At 47.7% G+C, this 18,919-nt stretch overlaps 1 protein-coding gene across 2 annotated transcripts in view; it reads right to left on the bottom strand.

Annotated features, from left to right (window-relative positions):
- MDN1 (midasin AAA ATPase 1) overlaps positions 1-18,919 on the bottom strand; it is a 585,757-nt gene that overhangs the window by 126,873 nt on the left and 439,965 nt on the right. For both annotated transcript variants that reach the window (XM_075340129.1, XM_075340130.1), the window contains exon 75: positions 18,762-18,908. In XM_075340129.1, coding sequence (XP_075196244.1) covers positions 18,762-18,908 — 147 coding nt within the window. The remainder of the gene's footprint in view (positions 1-18,761; positions 18,909-18,919) is intronic.

The raw sequence follows: 18,919 nt of genomic DNA, 5'->3' as shown, positions 1-18,919 counted from the left end.
TTTGACAATGAGAAGCAAAGGAGAGCCAGGCTGAAGTTTGCCAAAGACCAGAAGGATTGGACCATAGAAGACTGAAGTAAGGTAATCTTCTCTGATGAGTCTAATTTTCAGCTTTGCCCAACACCCGGTCATCTAATGGTTAGACTGAGACCTGGAGCGGCGTACAAGCCACAGTGTCTTGCACCCACTGTGAAATTTGGTGGAGGATCGGTGATGATCTTGGGATGCTTCAGCAAGGCTGGATTGGGCAGATTAAACTTTGCGAAGGACGTATGAATCAAGCCGCATACAAGCTTTTTAATCTGATAGATTTTTATTGCATTTTAAAGTTTCACAATACAAACATACAAAACAATGTGCAAGGATTTCCCTCACACAAAAATCCCTACCCCCCACCCTCCCCGATCCACAGTCTCAAGTCTCACCGAACCGTCTGCCTCTCTTTTTCTACATAGTGAACTCTTCTTCGTACCAATCAGCTTCCGTTAGCCCTTTCGTAAATCTTATAACCAGAACAGCCTGTCTTTCAGAAGTTCCAATGATGCCAATCCTGGCAAGTCCAGCCACTTACTCCATATCTTTTCATACTGTTCCCTTCTACACCTTTTTAAGATAGATATTTTTTTCTATAATAATGAAATTAACTTTTTGGATAAATTCCTTAAGGGTCGGTGCATTTTCTGACAGCCAATATGAGGCAGTAAGTTTCCTGGCCGCATATAGCAAGCGCGCAACTGCCAATTTCTGATGTTCGTCTGCTACCACTTCAACCACATAGCCGAGCACACATTCCAAAGGATTCCTGGGTAACACCACCTGCATCACAGATTGGATTATGTTTAAGACTATAATCCAGAACCCCTGTAAACACGGGCACTCCCACAACATGAGTACCAACACTGCTTCTTCTACTGTACATTTTAGGCATTTAGAGTCTGCTCTCACTCCCGCTTTCTGCATCCACACAGGGGCTTTATAGACTATATATGACATATCTGTGAGAGCCTTTTCGTTTCACTCAGGTATTTTGGTAACATATTGCAAAATGGAATCCCATTTCTACTCTCCCATCTCTACTAGATCCTCCACCCACTTCACATACAGTGCTGGCCAAAAGTATTGGCACCCCTGCAATTCTGTCAGATAATACTCAGTTTCTTCTTGAAAATGATTGCAATCACAAATTCTTTGGTATTATTATCTTCATTTAATTTGTCTTCAATGAAAAAAAAAGAAAAAAAAAAAATTGTCATAAAGCCAAATTAGATATAATTCCACACCAAACATAAAAAAGGGGGTGGACAAAAGTATTGGCACTGTATGAAAAATCATGTGATGCTTCTCTAATTTGTGTAAATAACAGCACCTGTAACTTACCTGTGGCACCTAACAGGTGTTGGCAATAACTAACTCACACTTCCAGCCAGTTGACAGGGATTAAAGTTGACTCAACTTCCGTCCTGCGTCCTTGTGTGTACCACATTGAGCATGGAGAAAAGAAAGAAGACCAAAGAACTGTCTGAGGACTTCAGAATCCAAATTGTGGGGAAGCATGAGCAATCTCAAGGCTACAAGTCCAACTCCAAAGACCTGAATGTTCCTGTGTCTACGGTGCGCAGTGTCATCAAGAAGTTTAAAGCCCATGGCACTGTGGCTAACCTCCCTAGATGTGGAAGGAAAAGAAAAATTGACGAGAGATTTTAACGCAAGATTGTGCGGATGGTGGATAAAGAACCTCGACTAACATCCAAACAAGTTCAAGCTGCCATGCAGTCCGAGGGTACAACAGTGTCAACCCGTACTATCCGTCGGCATATGAATGAAAAGGGACTGTATGGTAGGATACCCAGGAAGACCCAACTTCTTACCCCGAGACATAAAAAAAGCCAGGCTGGAGTTTGCCAAAACTTACCTGAGAAAGCCTAAAACGTTTTGGAAGAATGTTCTCTGGTCAGATGAGAAAAAAGTAGAGCTTTTTGGGAAAAGCCATCAACATAGAGTTTACAGGAAAAAAAAGAGGCATTCAAAGAAAAGAACACGGTCCCTACAGTCAAACATGGCGGAGGTTTCCTGATGTTTTGGGGTTGCTTTGCTGCCTCTGGCACTGGACTGCTTGACAGTGTGCATGGCATTATGAAGTCTGAAGACTACCAACAAATTTTGCAGCATAATGTAGGGCCCAGTGTGAGAAAGCTGAGTCTTCCTTAGAGGTCATGGGTCTTCCAGCAGGACAATGACCCAACACACTTCAAAAAGCACTAGAAAATGTTTTTGGAGAAAGCACTGGAGACTACTAAAGTGGCCAACAATGAGTCCAGACCTGAATCCCATAGAACACCTGTGGAGAGATCTCAAAATGGCAGTTTGGAGAAGACACCCTTTAAATCTCAGGGACCTGGAGCAGTTTGCCAAAAAAGAATGGTCTAAAATTCCAGCAGAGCATTGTAAGAAACTCATTGATGGTTACCGGAAGCGGTTCGCAGTTATTTTGGCTAAAGGGTGTGCAACTAAGTATTAGGCTAAGGGTGCCAATACTTTTGTCTGGCCCATTTTTGGAGTTTTGTGTGAAATGATCAATGATTTGATTTTTGTTTCATTCTCTTTTGTGTTTTTTCATTGCTAGCAAAATACATGAAGATAATAATACCAAAGAATTTGTGATTGTTATTGCAATCATTTTCAAGAAGAAACTGAGTATTATCTGACAGAATTGCGGGGGTGCCAATACTTTTGGCCAGCACTGTACACCCTAATTGGATGCCTCCCAAGAAGCATAGACAGGAGCCCCCCATATACCATCGATATAGAGCCTACTGTACCTCTCTGCACTCCTATTATATTATACTGTCTGGTTGTATAACAATCAGTACTGTTCTATTCTGTGACTCTAAAGCATGGAACAATTACAATAACTTGTAGAACATACCATGTTCTAATGGGTAATCCCTTTAGCAATCCCTCAAAAGTTTTAAACACGTTTCCCTCCACCACTTGGAAAAGGTACCAGATTCCAATTCTCCTCCTCTGCCAAATTCCTTAAAGGATACAAATTCTGTAACATTGGGATGATTGTCCCATAAAGGGGCATATTTAGTAAATCCTGTAATCTGCCTCAGCTGCTTAACCCTGCCCCACACCTTTTCAATCAGCCGTACAGTAGGATATTGTGTAGAGTTCAAGCAAAACTTTCCCGCTTCAAGACTGGCCAACGGGGGGCCTCTCCCAACCACATACTGTAAAATCTTCCCTGCCGAGGTCTCCAAGCCCACTGTCTCCCACACTACCATGTGTTGGCTCTGGGCTGCTAAATAATAAAGCCAAGGGTTATGTAAAGCCAGCCCCCCTTCATCTTTCGGCCTCTGTAGATACTCTAGCTTCAACCGTAGGTACTTCTTTCCCCAAATTAAGCCCCGAAAGATAGAATTTATTTTATAAAAACGATTTTGCGGTAACCATATCGGGGCATTGTGGAGTACATATAACAACTGGGGCATTAGTATCATTTTCATTAAGTTGACTCTCAACACCACTGTAAGGCTGTGTGCACACGATGCGTTTTTTACCGCGGAAACGCTGCGTTTTGAACTGCAGCGTTTCAGTGGCAAATTGCATGCGTTCAGCTTTCCCAGCAAAGTGTATGGGAAAGCTGAAAAATCAGTGCACATGCTGCGTTTCTTTCCGCAGCGTTTTGGATGCCAAAAATCGGTGCGGAAAGAAAAGCAGCATGTCACTTCTTTTGTGCGTTGTGCAGCCACAACGCATGGACCTGCTTTTTTGTTGCGGTCCGCGGCCTTTGTCGGCACGCCAGAACGCAGGCATTTACCTGGAAGTGAGGTCAAGAGGCTTCCTGTTGACCTCACTTCCTGGCAAAGCCCCCGGTGTCGCCAAAGTGCCCGCCCCGACCCCCGACCCCCCTCCCGAAAATCCAACATGGCCGCGCGCACAGTAGCGCACCGGCCGCCCTGCTCCTATGATTTCTGTCGCATGTGCAATAACACATGCGACAGAAAACTGTTCCCCAGGCCCTGCCCGTTCACCCCCTATTCCCCCCGGTGTCATACATACCTGTCCGGTCGCAGCGCTGATCCCCTGCGGCCCCCTCCTCCTTCACAGTGCACGCTGGCCGGTCACATGAGCAGAGCAGCTGACAGCCAGCACAGTGTTCAGTGTGAGCTGTGCTGGCTGCTCGCACTCTGCAGCTGTGACCCGGGGAGAGTGGGTGCAGATTTTTGCACCCACTCTCCTCAAATGGAGGGTCTGCCCTCCTAGAAAGAAGGGAATTTTGTTACTTACCGTAAATTCCTTTTCTTCTAGCTCTTATTGGGAGACCCAGACGATTGGGGTATAGCTACTGCCTCCGGAGGCCACACAAAGCACTACACTAAAAAGTGCAAGGCCCCTCCCCTTCTGGCTATACCCCCCCGTGGTGTCACGGGTTCTCCAGTTTTAGTGCCAAAGCAAGAAGGAGGAAAGCCAATAACTGGTTTAAACAAATTAACTCCGAGTAACATCGGAGAACTGAAAAACCGTTCAACATGAACAACATGTGTACCCGCAAACAACAAAAAAATCCCGAAGGACAACAGGGCGGGTGCTGGGTCTCCCAATAAGAGCTAGAAGAAAAGGAATTTACGGTAAGTAACAAAATTCCCTTCTTCTTCAGCGCTCTATTGGGAGACCCAGACGATTGGGACGTCCAAAAGCTGTCCCTGGGTGGGTAAATAAATACCTCATGTTAGAGCTGCAAAACAGCCCTCCCCTACTGGGAAATCACTGCCGCCTGCAGGACTCTTCTACCTAAGCTGGCATCCGCCGAAGCATAGGTATGCACCTGATAATGTTTGGTGAAAGTGTGCAGACTCAACCAGGTAGCTGCCTGGCACACCTGTTGAGCCGAAGCCTGGTGTCGTAGTGCCCAGGACGCACCCACGGCTCTGGTTGAATGGGCTTTCAGCCCTGAAAGAACCGGAAGCCCTGCAGAACGTTAGGCTTCCAAAATTGGTTCTTTGATCCATCGAGCCAGGGTGGCTTTAGAAGCCTGCAACCTCTTGCGCGTACCAGCGACAAGGGCATCGGAACGGCGTATGGGCGCCGTGCGGGAAATGTAGATTCTGAGTGCTCTCACCAGATCTAGCAAACGTAAATCATTCTCATACCGGTGAACCGGATGAGTGCAAAAGGACGGTAAGGAGATATCCTGATTAAGATGAAACGAGGATACGACCTTAGGGAGAAACTCCGGAATGGGGCGCAGCACTACCTTGTCCTGGTGAAACACCAGGAAGGGAGCCTTGGATGACAGAGCTGCCAGCTCAGACACTCGCCGAGGCGATGTGATCGCAACGAGAAACGCCACCTTCTGTGACAGGCGAGAAAAGGAAACTTCCTTCAGAGGCTCGAAAGGCGGCTTCTGGAGAGCAACTAGAACCCTGTTCAGATCCCATGGATCTAACGGCCGCTTGTACGGGGGTACGATATGACAAACCCCCTGCGGGAACGTGCGCACCTTAGAAAGACGTGCTAGACGCTTCTGAAAAAAACACGATAGTGCTGAGACTTGCCCTTTGAGGGAGTCGAGCGACAAGCCCTTTTCTAACTCCTATTGTAGGAAGGAAAGAAAAGTAGTCAATGCAAATGGCCAGGGAGACACTCCCTGAGTAGAGCACCAGATTAAGAAAATCTTCCACGTTCTGTGGTAGATCTTAGCAGACGTGGGCTTCCTAGCCTGTCTCATGGTGGCAACGACCCCTTGGGATAATCCTGAAGACGCTAGGATCCAGGACACAAAGGCCACACAGTCAGGTTCAGGGCCGCAGAATTCCGATGGAGAAAACGGCCCTTGGGACAGTAAGTCTGGTCGGTCTGGTAGTGACCACGGTCGGCCGACCGTGAGATGCCACAGATCCGGGTACCACGATCTCCTCGGCCAGTCTGGTGCGACGAGTATGATGCGGCTGCAATCGGATCTGATTTTTGCGCAGTACTCTGGGCAAGAGTGCCAGAGGTGGAAACACATATGTGAGCCGGAACTGCGACCAAACTTGCACTAAGGCGTCTGCCGCCAGAGCTCTGTGATCGCGCGATCGTGCCATAAATGCCGGGACCTTGTTGGTGTGCCGAGACGCCATTAGGTCGACGTCCGGCACCCCCCAGCGGCAACAGATTTCCTGAAACACGTCCGGGTGAAGGGACCATTCCCCCGCGTCCATACCCTGGCGACTGAGGAAGTCTGCTTCCCAGTTTTCTACGCCCGGGATGTGAACTGCGGATATGGTGGATGCTGTGTCCTCCACCCACATGAGGATTCGCCGGACTTCCTGGAAGGCTTGCTGACTGCGCGTCCCTTCTTGGTGGTTGATGTATGCCACCGCTGTGGAGATGTCCGACTGGATTCGGATCTGCTCTCTTTCTAGCCACTTCTGGAAAGCTAATAGGGTAAGATACCCTGCCCCGATTTCCAGAACATCGATCTGAAGGGTGGACTCCTGCTGAGTCCACGTCCCCTGAGCCATGTGGCGGAGACCAACTGCTCCCCACCCTGACAGACTCGTATCTGTCGTAACCACTGCCCAGGATGGGGGCTATGACAATGAGGTGGGAATAAGCCACTATTGCAGAGAGTCCTCGGCCGTCAGGGAAAGGGAGACTTCCCTGTCCAGGGAGGTTGACTGCCCGTCCCATTGGCGGAGAATGTCCCATTGCCGTTGGCGCAGATGAAACTGCGCAAAGAGAACTGCCTCGATGGCTGCCACCATCTTCCTTAGGAAGCGCATGAGGCGCCTTAAGGGGTGCGACTGGCCTTGAAGGAGAGACTGCACCTCTGTCTGCAGTGAACGCTGCTTGTTCAGCGGAAGCTTCACTATTGCTGATAGAGTATGAAACTCCATGCCGAGATACGTTAGTGATTGAGTCGGAGACAGATTTGACCTTGCCAAATTGATGATCCACCCGAAAGTCTGGAGAGTCTCCAGCGTAACATTCAGGCTGCGTTGGCATGCCTCGAGGGAGGGTGCTTTGACGAGTAGATCGTCCAAGTACGGGATCACCGGGTGTCCCTGAGAGTGCAAGACTGCTACCACTGCTGCCATGACCTTGGTGAACACCCGTGGGGCTGTCGCCAGACTGAATGGCAGAGCTACGAACTGAAGATGTTCGTCTCCTATCACAAAACGTAGAAAAACGTTGGTGCTCCGTAGCAATTGGCACGTGGAGATAGGCATCTTTGATGTCTGTTGAGGCAAGGAAGTCTCCTCGAGACATTGAGGCAATGACGGATCGGAGGGATCCCATCCGGAACCGCCTGGCGTTCGCATGCTCGTTGAGCAGTTTCAGGACCAGAACAGGACGGAAGGAACCGTCCTTTTTTGGAGCCACAAAGAGATTGGAGTACAAACCCTCGCCCTCGTTCCTGAGGGGGGACAGGGATCACCACTCCTTCTGCTCTTAGAGCGTCCACCGCCTGCAGCAGGGCATCTGCTCGGTGGGGGGTGGGGCCGTTCTGAAGAATGGAGTCGGAGGACGAGAACAGAACACTGTCCTGTGCACGTGAGCACAATGTCCGTCACCCACCGGTCTGTGACCTGTGGCAGCTAAATGTCGCCAAAGGCGGGGGAGTCTGCCATCAACCGCGGATGCGGAGAGAGAGAGAGAGAGCTGAGAGTCCTGAGGAGACCGCCTTGGTAGCGGTTCCTCCGACTGCCTTCCTTGGGCGTGATTGAGCCCGGCCGGAATCTGAGCCCGTCTGAGGTTTTGTAGCCCTTTTGCACGAGGACAATTGGGACCTGCCGGAGCTTGGGAAGGACCGAAACCTCGACTGTACTTTTAGGACAGTATTAACAGGGTAAGTCGCAGTGCAGACATTGCGGGGTTACGGACGCCTCTGCGGTACAGATGTCCCTGTGCTCAAGGCCAGCTGCGCAAGAACAGCTGAAAAGGTTAGGTTGCCTATACGGCTGTGGATGCCGGAGCAACCGACACGCCGATAGCTTCCTAGACAGATTTCAACCAGAGTCCATCTGTCTGTGAATGGCATCTTTAAGTGAAGCCCCATCTCCAGTGCAACTATGGCTCTAGATGCAAGCCTGGAGATTGGAGAATCCACCTTTGGACCCTGGGTCCAGCGCTGACCACGTCAGGGGAAAAGGGATAACGTGTATCCTAAAAACGTTTGGAGAAGACGCTTATCTGGTAAGCGTGGTGTTCCTGGACTGCTTCTCTGAAGTCAGCGTGGCCAGAAAAATACTCAATATCTGTGTGAGATACTGAAAAGGGGCTTCTCCTGTTCGTCTCCTATCTCCACTGGGGGAGCTGAGGGAGAAAGATCCAACCTTCCATTGATGGACGGTATAGGATCATTCCGTATGGCGTTACCACCCGGTGTATCCGGATTGAGAGCGATGTCAGTATCAAAGCCCTGAAGAGCTGCCTTTTGGTCAAGTAGATTGCCCATGGCCTGTCTGGACTGCAAGTCTCTATATTATGACTACTCCGTCCCTGTCCATGGACAGGGTTGACAGGTGGTTTCTTTGGCCACAACTAGTAGAGACCCCGGCAGACGAAGTGCTAGAGACCCCGGCAGACGACGTGCTACAGGGGAGCATGCACACAATGGGACGGTGTCATGAACAGCATCCCATGTAGTAAAAACAGCACTGAAAATCTGTGTTGCTTTTTTGCCGCTGCCGACTAGCTATCTAGAAGTATATAGCCAAGATTGGTGACCGTACAGTGCAATGTATAGCATACAGGCATAAAGTACAAATGACCACTGCAGCACAAGCAATACAAGCAGCATAGAAGCCTGTGCCCTGGCACCCCTGCTCTTCTGCTGCTGTATACTAGTCATCTAGGGGAATATAGCCCAGAAGAGTGACCCTACAGTGCAATGTATAGCATACAAGCACAAGTACAAATGAACACTGCAGCACATGCAATACAAGCAGCATAGAAGCCTGTGCCCTGGCACCCCAGCTCTTCTGCTGCTGTAGACTAGTCATCTAGGGGAATATAGCCCAGAAGAGTGACCATACAGTGCAATGTATAGCATACAAGCACAAGTACAAATGCACACTGCAGCCCATGCAATACAAGCAGCATAGAAAAAAACCTGTGCCCCAGCACCCTTGGTTTTCTGCTGCTGTAGTCTAGCCATTCCAGGAGAATATAGCTAAGACTAGCGACTGTACAGTGCAATGTATAGCATATAAGCATAAACACAAATGAACACCTCAGTCGTGCAATACAAGCAGCCTAGAAAGCCTGTGCCTTAGCACACCTGCTTTCCTGCTGCTGATGTGTCGCTCCCCAAGCGGGCATATAGCGACCTATGCAGTTAAAAACAACACATGTACACACTGCAGTTATATTGTGGTCAGCACTATGTGTGGCGCTTACCGCCCGCCTATAAGCGGGTGTATGATCGCCACCGTCCTGCCTTGGTGCCGAAAGTCCGAGCTCGGACTGCAGTAATGGCTGCCGGCTTCTTCCCCAGCTCGTGTGAGGAGGGGCGGGCCGTGGGCGTGCCCCCAAGGCAGAGCGGGAATCCGGCGTCCGACAGTGTGCAGTGAGAGGGCTGGAGCATGTAAATAAAGCTCCAGCCCTCGGCGCTGCTGATTGCTCAGCGTCTGTCCCCTTCCCTGAGTGACAGGGAGGGGGCGGGAACGAAGCGGCACTAGGCCGCAGAAGCCGGGGACTGGATTTATAAGCGCCGCCGCCGTAAAAGCGCGGTCGGCGCCCAGTCCCCGGCGAACTACAAGTCCCAGCCGCGCCGCCGCTCCCGGAGCGTCCGGCGCGGTAGTTCCCAAAACACAAAGTCACTCAGCAAAGCTGCAGTGACTGTAACCCATTACTGTCCCCGGCGCACTAGCACACCCAGCAAGTCTGGAGTGTGCTGTGCCTGTGTGTACGGGGACACAGAGTACCTGTAATGGTGCAGGGCCATGTCCCTGAACGGTACTCCAGCTCCGTATCCAGCAGGTTCAAATGGGTCTGTGGATGGAGCCCGGCGTCAGAGCTTTGAGGCCGGCAGGATCCCACTTCCTCAGAGCCCCTCAGGGGGATGTGGAAGGAAAGCAGCATGTGGGCTCCAGCCTCCGTACCAGCAATAGGTACCTCAACCTTACAACACCATCAACGGGTGAGAAGGGAGCATGCTGGGGGCCCTATATGGGCCCTCTTTTCTTCCATCCGAAATAGTCAGCAGCTACTGCTGACTAAAATCTGTGGAGCTATGCATGGATGTCTGACCTCCTTCGCACAAAGCTTGAAAACTGGAGAACCCGTGACACCACGGGGGGGTATAGCCAGAAGGGGAGGGGCCTTGCACTTTTTAGTGTAGTGCTTTGTGTGGCCTCCGGAGGCAGTAGCTATACCCCAATCGTCTGGGTCTCCCAATAGAGCGCTGAAGAAATGGGGGATACGTTTCCTGAACGTGCCCCCATATTCTAGAAGGTGACATCCATATGGATTTCTGCGGACCCATTTTTTTTTATTAAATTGGAGAACAAGGGAATGATTTGGGGAGTGTTTTTTCTAATAAAACATTTTTTGTTGTCTTTTTTTGCTTTTGTTTACTGTCAATTAGTTATGTCGGGTGTCTGATAGACGCCGTGACATCACTAATTGCTGGGCTTGATGCCAGGTGACATTACACATCTGGTATCAACCCCATTTATTACCCCGTTAGCCAACGCACCAGGGCGCGGGATGAGTTGGGGCGAAGCGCCAGGATTGGCGCATCTAATGGATGCGCCACTTCTGGGGCGGCTGCGGCCTGCTATTTTTAGGCTGGGAAGAGTCCAATAACCATGGCTCTTCCCACCCTGAGAATACCAGACCCCAGCTGTCAGCTTCACCTTGGCTGGTGATCTAATTTGGGGGGACCCCACGTTATTTTTTTTTTTATTCTTTATTTATAAATAAAAAAAAAACATGGGGAGCCCTCCAAATTGATCACCAGCCAAGATGAAGCTGCCAGCAGTGGTTTGCAGGCTACAGCTGTCTGCTTTACCCTGACTGGCTATCAAAAATAGGGGGGACCCCACGCCATTTTTTTCATTTTTTTTTTTTTATTGGATAAATACTAAGCTAGGCACCCTTTAGTGCCACATGAAAGGTACTAAAGGTGCCAGCTTAGAATATGCAGGCGGGGGTAGGACGTTCTATATATTTGACATCCCTTCATCCATTGACGCTTTTTAGGCTGTGTGTCCACAATCAGGGTTTGCAGCGTTATGGGCGCTGAGTGTTTTCCCTGCGTCCATAACGCTGCGTTGTGCAGTAGAAGCACAGTGGAAGGATTTTTGGAGATCCCATGCCCACTGTGCTTCTTTTCTCCGCAGCATAAACTGACCGGTAGCGTGGCTTCCCGAGCCTCAGCATGTCAATTTATGCTGCGGAGACGAGTGTTCTCTGCAGGTAGTATAGAGCTCCACAGCAGCCTGAACCCAAATCGTGGGCATGGGCAGCTGCAGGAAGGCTGGCACTGTGTACTAGACGCCGTGTCGCTGGATCATGGCCACATAGCCTTAGGCCCCTTTCACACGTCAGTGATTCTGGGACGTTTGTGCTTTTTTTTAAACGTACCAGGATCACTGACATACGCAGACCCATTATAATGAATGGGTCTGCTCACACGTCAGTGATTTTTCACTGCACGTGTCTCCGTGCAGCGTACCCGCGTGTGCGTGATTGCCGCACGGAGACATGTCCATTTTTTTCTGGCATCACTGATGTCCCACGGACCACGCAGTGGTGTGATCCGTGAAACACGTGCCAGAAAAAAACGTGCTTTTAAAATAAAAAAACATTTTAACTCACCCGGCTCCAGCGATGTCCTCTGCAGCCCGTCCTCCCTGTTCCTTCTGTGCCGGCTCATTATTGTCGCGCATATTCATGATGCACGACACAGCCAACCCGGAAGCAGCTGCTGCGGGGGTCAGCGCCGGCCGGATGCTGCACCGCGGGAGCGATCAGCACCATGGAGAGCGGGAGCGGGTGCAGGTGAGTTAATCTCTAAGTGCAATCACGGGCCACGGAGAACGGAGCCCGGATTGCACTTAGACAACCCACGTGTGCCGTGATTCACGGCACACGGAGGGACATGTGCGTGTTTTACACGCCAGTGAAAAACGTCAGTGTTTTTCACTGACATGTGAAGCGGGCCTAAAAGTGAGAATATTGTTGCTACAGCAACATTTTGGGTGAAGTAGCTGTGGATTCAAAATGCTTAATATACTTCTGAATAAAATCCTTGATGGGTGCAGATTCCAAAATGGGGTCACTTGTGGGGGTTTTCTGACGTATAGGTACCTAAGGGGCTTGGTGCGCGAAGTTTATTTCAACTTTTCCAAAATTCAAATGGTGCTCCTTCCATTCCAAGCCCTCCCATTTATCCAAACAGAATGTGGAGAAGGAAATGACATCACAGGTTTTTTTTTTCCAAAGGTCTGTGCTCAACCAACTTTATTATCACTGACAAGTCTTAAAAAACGCACCATGAAAAACGCATGAAAAACGCATGAAAAACGCATGAAAAACGCATGCGTTTTCGATGCGTTGTTTCTCAAAAAGCATTGTTTACAATTCTCCCCTCTGCCAGAGGGTGCGTTTTTTTCCGCGCGGAAAAAAAAGCAACGTGTGCACATACCCTAAGATATAGTTTGGACCAGGCCAGAGTTTTCTGTTTGAACTTAAGTAGGAGGGGGGCAAGATTAAGACACTCATAGTCCATCAACTTATTTGATATCATTATTCCTAAATATTTGAACTCAGATACACTTGCACCAGGGAATGAGTCACTACTATATTGGAGGGCGCCTCATCTAGTGGCATCAGAACCGACTTGTCCCAGTTTATAGTGATTCCTGATATTTTCCCCAAACTGGAAATGACCCGCATTACATTTTTGAAGGACCCCCCCTGCGTCTCCCACAAACAATAAAAGGTTATCTGCTTACAGGGCCACATTCCCCTCCATACTTGCATATCAGTACCCCACTATATCCGTGTCCCTCCGTATCACCGCCGCCAGTGGTTCAATGGCAATAGCAAACAATAGGCGGGAAAGAGGGCACCCATGCCTCGTAACCTCGTAAAGAGAAAATCTATCCATAATGCTTCCATTCGCCCTGCTTCTAGCTTCGGGAGCAGAGTATAGTAACTGTACCCACCGGATATATACATCCCCAAAGCCCATCCGCTGCATTGTCGCCCATAACTACCCCCACTCCACACTGTCAAAGGCTTTGGCAGCATCCAAGAAGAGGATCACCCGTCGCCCCCTATTTTCCGCCGGTATAGGCATATTTAAATATAATCTCCTAAGCTTGGTTGCCGTGGTGGTGTTTGGCATAAACCCCGCTTGGTCCAGGTGTATTAGAGATGTAATGATTTTAGCAAGAAGCTTTACATGTACCTTTAATAGAGATATTGATCTATAGGATGCGGGCAAGCTGGGGTCCTTACCCTCTTTATTGCCTCCTGCATGGACGTCAGCAGCTCGTCCTCCTCTAGAGAGGGATTAAAGACCTTAAGTAGCATAGGCAGCAGAACCTCCCCACGCTGCTTATATACTTCAGCCATAAATCCATCCATCCATCCATGGTGTCTTATCATTCGCCATGTTACTCAGGGCTAGTTCTAGTTCCTCCAGGTCAAAAGGCTTGTCCAGCAGCTCCCTAGATTCCCTTGAGAGGATCAGTACTTGGTCTCTACTCAGGAATGACTCCACCTCCCTCACCTCAGGATGCATCTTAGTAGAATACAGGTCAGAGTAGAATGCCCCCACCACTTTCAAGATCTCAGAGGTATCCGTAAGTACTGCCCCATCTACTGACTGTAGGCATGCAATGTATGCAGATTCCCTCAGTGCTGCAGCTATTACCGATAATAAATAACCAGCCTGCTCCCCAATTTCAAAAGACTGCATGGTTTGGAACATTTTGTTTCTCTCCGCCACCTGTATAGTCAGTCTAGTGACCATTTTTTGAGCCGCCTTCATCCTATCCTGTGCCGCCGTTGGGTCCGATATCAGAGCACTCTTCACCTCCCCCAGTTCCTGAAATGCAAGCTGATCCTGCTTCTTTGCCTCAGATTTGACCCTGGATATACCTCTTATATACAGTCCCCTCAGGTAAGCCTTCATAGCTTCCCAAACCGTTCCAATAGACGCCAACCCTTCATTAAATCTAAGATATTCCTGCAAACCCTCTCCAATACCGCCACCATCTTCCATCAGCTGCAACCAAAAGGGATTTAATTTCCATAGGGGCCTATCTTGGTGCCGTTGCTCCCCAAGATTCAGTTCTATAGACAGGGGTGAATGATCAGACACTATTCTCGGGAGGTATTTGGTTCCCACTACCAGTCCTAGCATTGCTTCATTACCTAGAGCCAAATCTATACATGAGAGGGATGAAAGCATTGCAGAGTAGCAGGAATACTGATACACCCTCTGGGTGCAGAGTCCTCCATAGGTCAATTAGCGCCGTTTCTTTAAGCAAATTACCAAAAGGTGTACAGTTTCCCCCCGCTCTTCGCACTTCATGCCTCCCCTTGCCCCAATGAGAGTTTGGATTATTATTAAAGTCTCCCATTATCACAAAGGGGACCCCGGAAACTCTGCAATTATATTTAGCATGCTGCGAATAAGTTTACTACAATATGGCGGAGGGATATTTAGGGATATAATTACTACGGACCTAGTCACCAACCTACATGACAAACATTGTTGAGGAGAGCCATAAAATGAAATACTTAATTAACCTCTGGACATAGAGCATTGTGGGAAATATGTCGATTTGCCTTACATAATTCAGCTCTCAGATCATACACATGACACAGATATAAAGATGGCTGCCATTTCCTGTTCTCCACACCTTGCTTGGAATGCAAGGAATGAAAGTAGATACCATATAAGGGAATCTTATTCGCATGCCACACTAGTCCACGCCCCCAAGCCGCATACAAGGTTATCCTGGAAAAACAGTTGCCTCCTTCTGCTCAGGCAATGTTCCCCAACTCTAAGGACTGGTTTTTCCAGCAGGACAATACCGAATTCCACACAGCTAGGTCAATCAATGTGTGGATGAAGGATCACCACATCAAAACTCTGTCATGGCCAGCACAATCTCCAGACCTGAACCCCATTGAAAACCTCTGGAATGTAATCAAGAGGAAGATGGATAGTCACAAGCCATCAAACAAAGAAGAACTGCTTACATTTTTGCACCAGGAGTGGCATAAGGTCACCCAAAAGCAATGTGAAAGACTGGTGGAAAGCATGGCAAGACGCATGAAAGCTGTGATTAAAAATCATGGTTATTCCTCAAAATATTGATTTCTGAACTCTTCCTGAGTTAAAACATTATTAGTATTGTTGTTTCTAAATGATTATGAACTTGTTTTCTTTGCATTATTGGAGGTCTGAAAGCAATGCATTTTTTTGTTATTTTGACCATTTCTCATTTTCAGAAAATAAATACAAAATGTATTGCTTGGAAATCTGGAGACATGTCGTCAGTAGTTTATAGAATAAAAGAACAATTTACATTTTACTCAAAAAATATAACTATCAAGAGAAAAATCTGAAAAACTGAAAATTTTGCAGTGGTCTCAATTTTTGCCAGAGCTGTTGTATATTGCTGAGCTGTAGATAAACAAAGTTTTTAAAGAAGCCATGAATTGGGCACTGAAATAGCACAGAAGTATAGTGTATGAGTGAAGGGAGCAAAATAAGGTAATGACTTATATTGCAAAAATTCATACGATCATAATACCTGAAAATAATTAAATAAAATGGTTTAAACTCTCTCATAAACAGCTATGTAGCAGTAGAAGGCATATAATCAATTATGCACAAACATTTTATCACCATCTTTCAAAGTTACACCAATTACATAAAATGTGATTAAATAAGGATAATAAGTTTCCAAAAATATACATAGCCAGAGTAAATCACATCCAAGATCAGTCAATACTGCAATTCCACATTATTCTCGAGAACTACTATACCAGATGCATTAACTAGGTGAATATACTAAAAAAAAAGGGTTTCTTGTACCCCAATGTTAACGTTCTCACCCACACAGTAACTCTTTACAGGGAACCTGTCACTAAGATCATGCTGCCCAAACCCCAGGTTGCGCCTGTGACTTAAAGGGGTATTCCCATCTCCAAAATCTCATCCCAATATGTAGTAGGTGAAATAATATTAGCAAATACCTTCAATTAGAAATGTAGCATGGTACTTCTGATTAGCCATGACTCTAGCCTCATGTGCAGGACATTGCAGGACCTTAGGTATCCGCAGTTATGACAACTTATAGTGACCATTATTTGCTTTTGGTTATAACCATGGATACGTAAGCTAATGTAGTAAGAGACATGGCTATATCAGGAGAACTATACTACATGTCTAAATGGAAATATTTGCTAATATTATTATTACACCTACAACATATTGGGATGGGATGTTGGAGATGGGAATACCCCTTTAACCCCTTTTTCCCCCTGAACGATTTTCTCTCCTTCCAAGAGGTATAACTCTTTTATATTTCCGTCAATATAGCCATATGAAGGCTTGTTTTTTGCAGGATGAGTTGTACTTTTGAACAACATTATTTATTCTGCCCCATATTGAACTGGAAATCAATTCCAAGTGCGGTGAAATTGCAAAAAAAAAATAAAGTGCAATTCAAAAATTGTTATTTCTTTTTATTTACCACATTCGCTATATGGTAAAACTGACCTGGCAATATGATTCTCCAGGTCAGTATGAATTGGTACATACCAAACATGTATAGTTTTAATATTGTCCAAGTGGTGAAAAAAAATTCGGAAGCTTGTATATATTATTTGAAGAAAAAAAAAAACAAAAAAAGGACTTAAGTCATTTTCTGAGCCCCGTAGCAATCTAATTTTTCTGGGATCTGGGGCTGAGACAACTTTTTTTTTTGCGTTTTGAGCGGACGGGTGGTTCGAGAGATCAGATCAGCAGACACGTGCGAGGAATAATGTGGGCTTGCGGCGCAATCCCACATTAAGAAAACAGACACGGCCAAGGACATGTATATATGGATGTGTATATATATATATATATCCATACACACACACACACACACACACACACACACACGTGTCCTTGGTCATGAAGGGGTTAAAGCCTGTGGAGAAATAAAGTCCTCATGACAGTGGGGCTTCTTAGTATGGCAGCCGCACAGCGTCATAACTAGTGCTGAGCGGACCCAGACTGTAAACGCCAGGATCCGTGCGGTTTCAGCGCTATCTCTGGGCCGGACCCGGGATTCAGGGTGCACGATCCGGAATCGGCAATTCATAAAAATGAAAAAAAAACAATAAATGAGCGTTTCATACTTACCGAGACTCGGTGTCATGGCGGCACACTGCTTCCGGGTCGCGCTTTCACTTCCTGTGCTGTGCAATCACACAGCTTTCCATGTTTTCCCCGCCCACCGGCCATCCTGTCAGCTGTGATTGGTTCCTGGCTGACGCGCCCCCCCCAGCCTGTGACAGTCTCTGACGCGGTCATCGCTTATCACAGCTCAGTAATAGGCTGCACTCAGAGCGGGCAGTCTTCTCTATGGCTGCTTGCTCTGAGATGTAGCAGAGCTGGATGTGTCGCCGCGGGACTTCTCTTGTGGATTAGATCAGAGCTGCAGGATTTTGGGCTTAATAAAGAGGTGAAGCAGGGTGTGTTTTATACTTTATTTCAAATAAAGGATTTTTCTGTGTCTGTGTTTATTTACTGTCACTTACAGGTTTGTGCGATGCAGGTATCTGATAGACGCCTGTGCCATCACACAAAGCTAGGGTTTAGCAGCAGCCGTGCACCGCTATTAACCCCTGCTATTACCACGACTGGCAACGCATCACGCCTGCGGGAAGAGCCAGTAGCGCACACCGGTATGGTCACAGCTAATAGATGCGGCATTACCGGGCGGCTGCGGGCTAAGGATATACCAGCCACCAGCCGGCGTTATCTTGGCTGAGGATGAAGATTAGGGGGGACCGCACGTCTTTTTTTTTTTTTTTTTTTTTACTTTCACCGGAATCACACATGCGAGTCTGCCATGGCAGCACCCGGCAGCCTCGCATATGTGACTCTGGGCACTGTATACACAGCACAGATACAGCGCGAAGGCTGGGGCTGCACCCGCGTGCTATAACTGTGCTGCCGAGTGTTTACCACCATGAACTGACAGACAGACTGTACTGCTTTCCCCACCGGCCGTCCTAGCGCCTGTGATTGGTTGCAGTTAGCTGACACGCTGCCACTCAGGGTGGGGAGCGTGTCTGACTGCAACCTACAAGCGCCGGTGGGCGGAGAAAACAATGAATATTGAATTGTCGGCTCCGGAAGGTAACAGCGTGACCCGGAAGGAGTGTGCCGCCATGACAGCGCCTCGGTGAGTATGCCGCGCTCGCTACTAGCCCCTCCACAAACGTTTTTAACCTCTGGATTCCGGTCCCTATTGACTTATATGGGCACAGGATTCCGGAGTGGATCGGACTCTTTTTAAATCTGGCAGTGATCCGCCGGTATCGAAATAATTGGCCGTTCGATTACCTCTAGTCATAACGCTATTAACCTGCAAATTAGCCTCATATCAGGCTAATATGCTAATATGCAGGTTAATAGTGTTTTTTTTTACATGACAGGTTCCGTATGGGACAAATTAAGAAAACAATTAGTAGAAACATTTCAGTGTTGGTCAGAAGACATAATTCCAGTCATCTCATACCTGTTTTAGATAACATTTTAAAAAGCTCTGCAAGTGCCCTTTGTTTTTGCAGTAAGATGTGCTTGGCCTCAGATTTCTGCTTCTCCTTTTCTGCTGTCTGGTTGATGGTAAGGTTTTGAAGCTCTTGCGCAGATTCTAAAATCCCCTCTGAAATAAAG

The sequence above is a fragment of the Anomaloglossus baeobatrachus genome, chromosome 3 (genome assembly GCF_048569485.1).
Source record: "Anomaloglossus baeobatrachus isolate aAnoBae1 chromosome 3, aAnoBae1.hap1, whole genome shotgun sequence".
Lineage (NCBI taxonomy): Eukaryota > Metazoa > Chordata > Amphibia > Anura > Aromobatidae > Anomaloglossus > Anomaloglossus baeobatrachus.
This window is presented reverse-complemented; position numbering and strand designations above follow the sequence as displayed.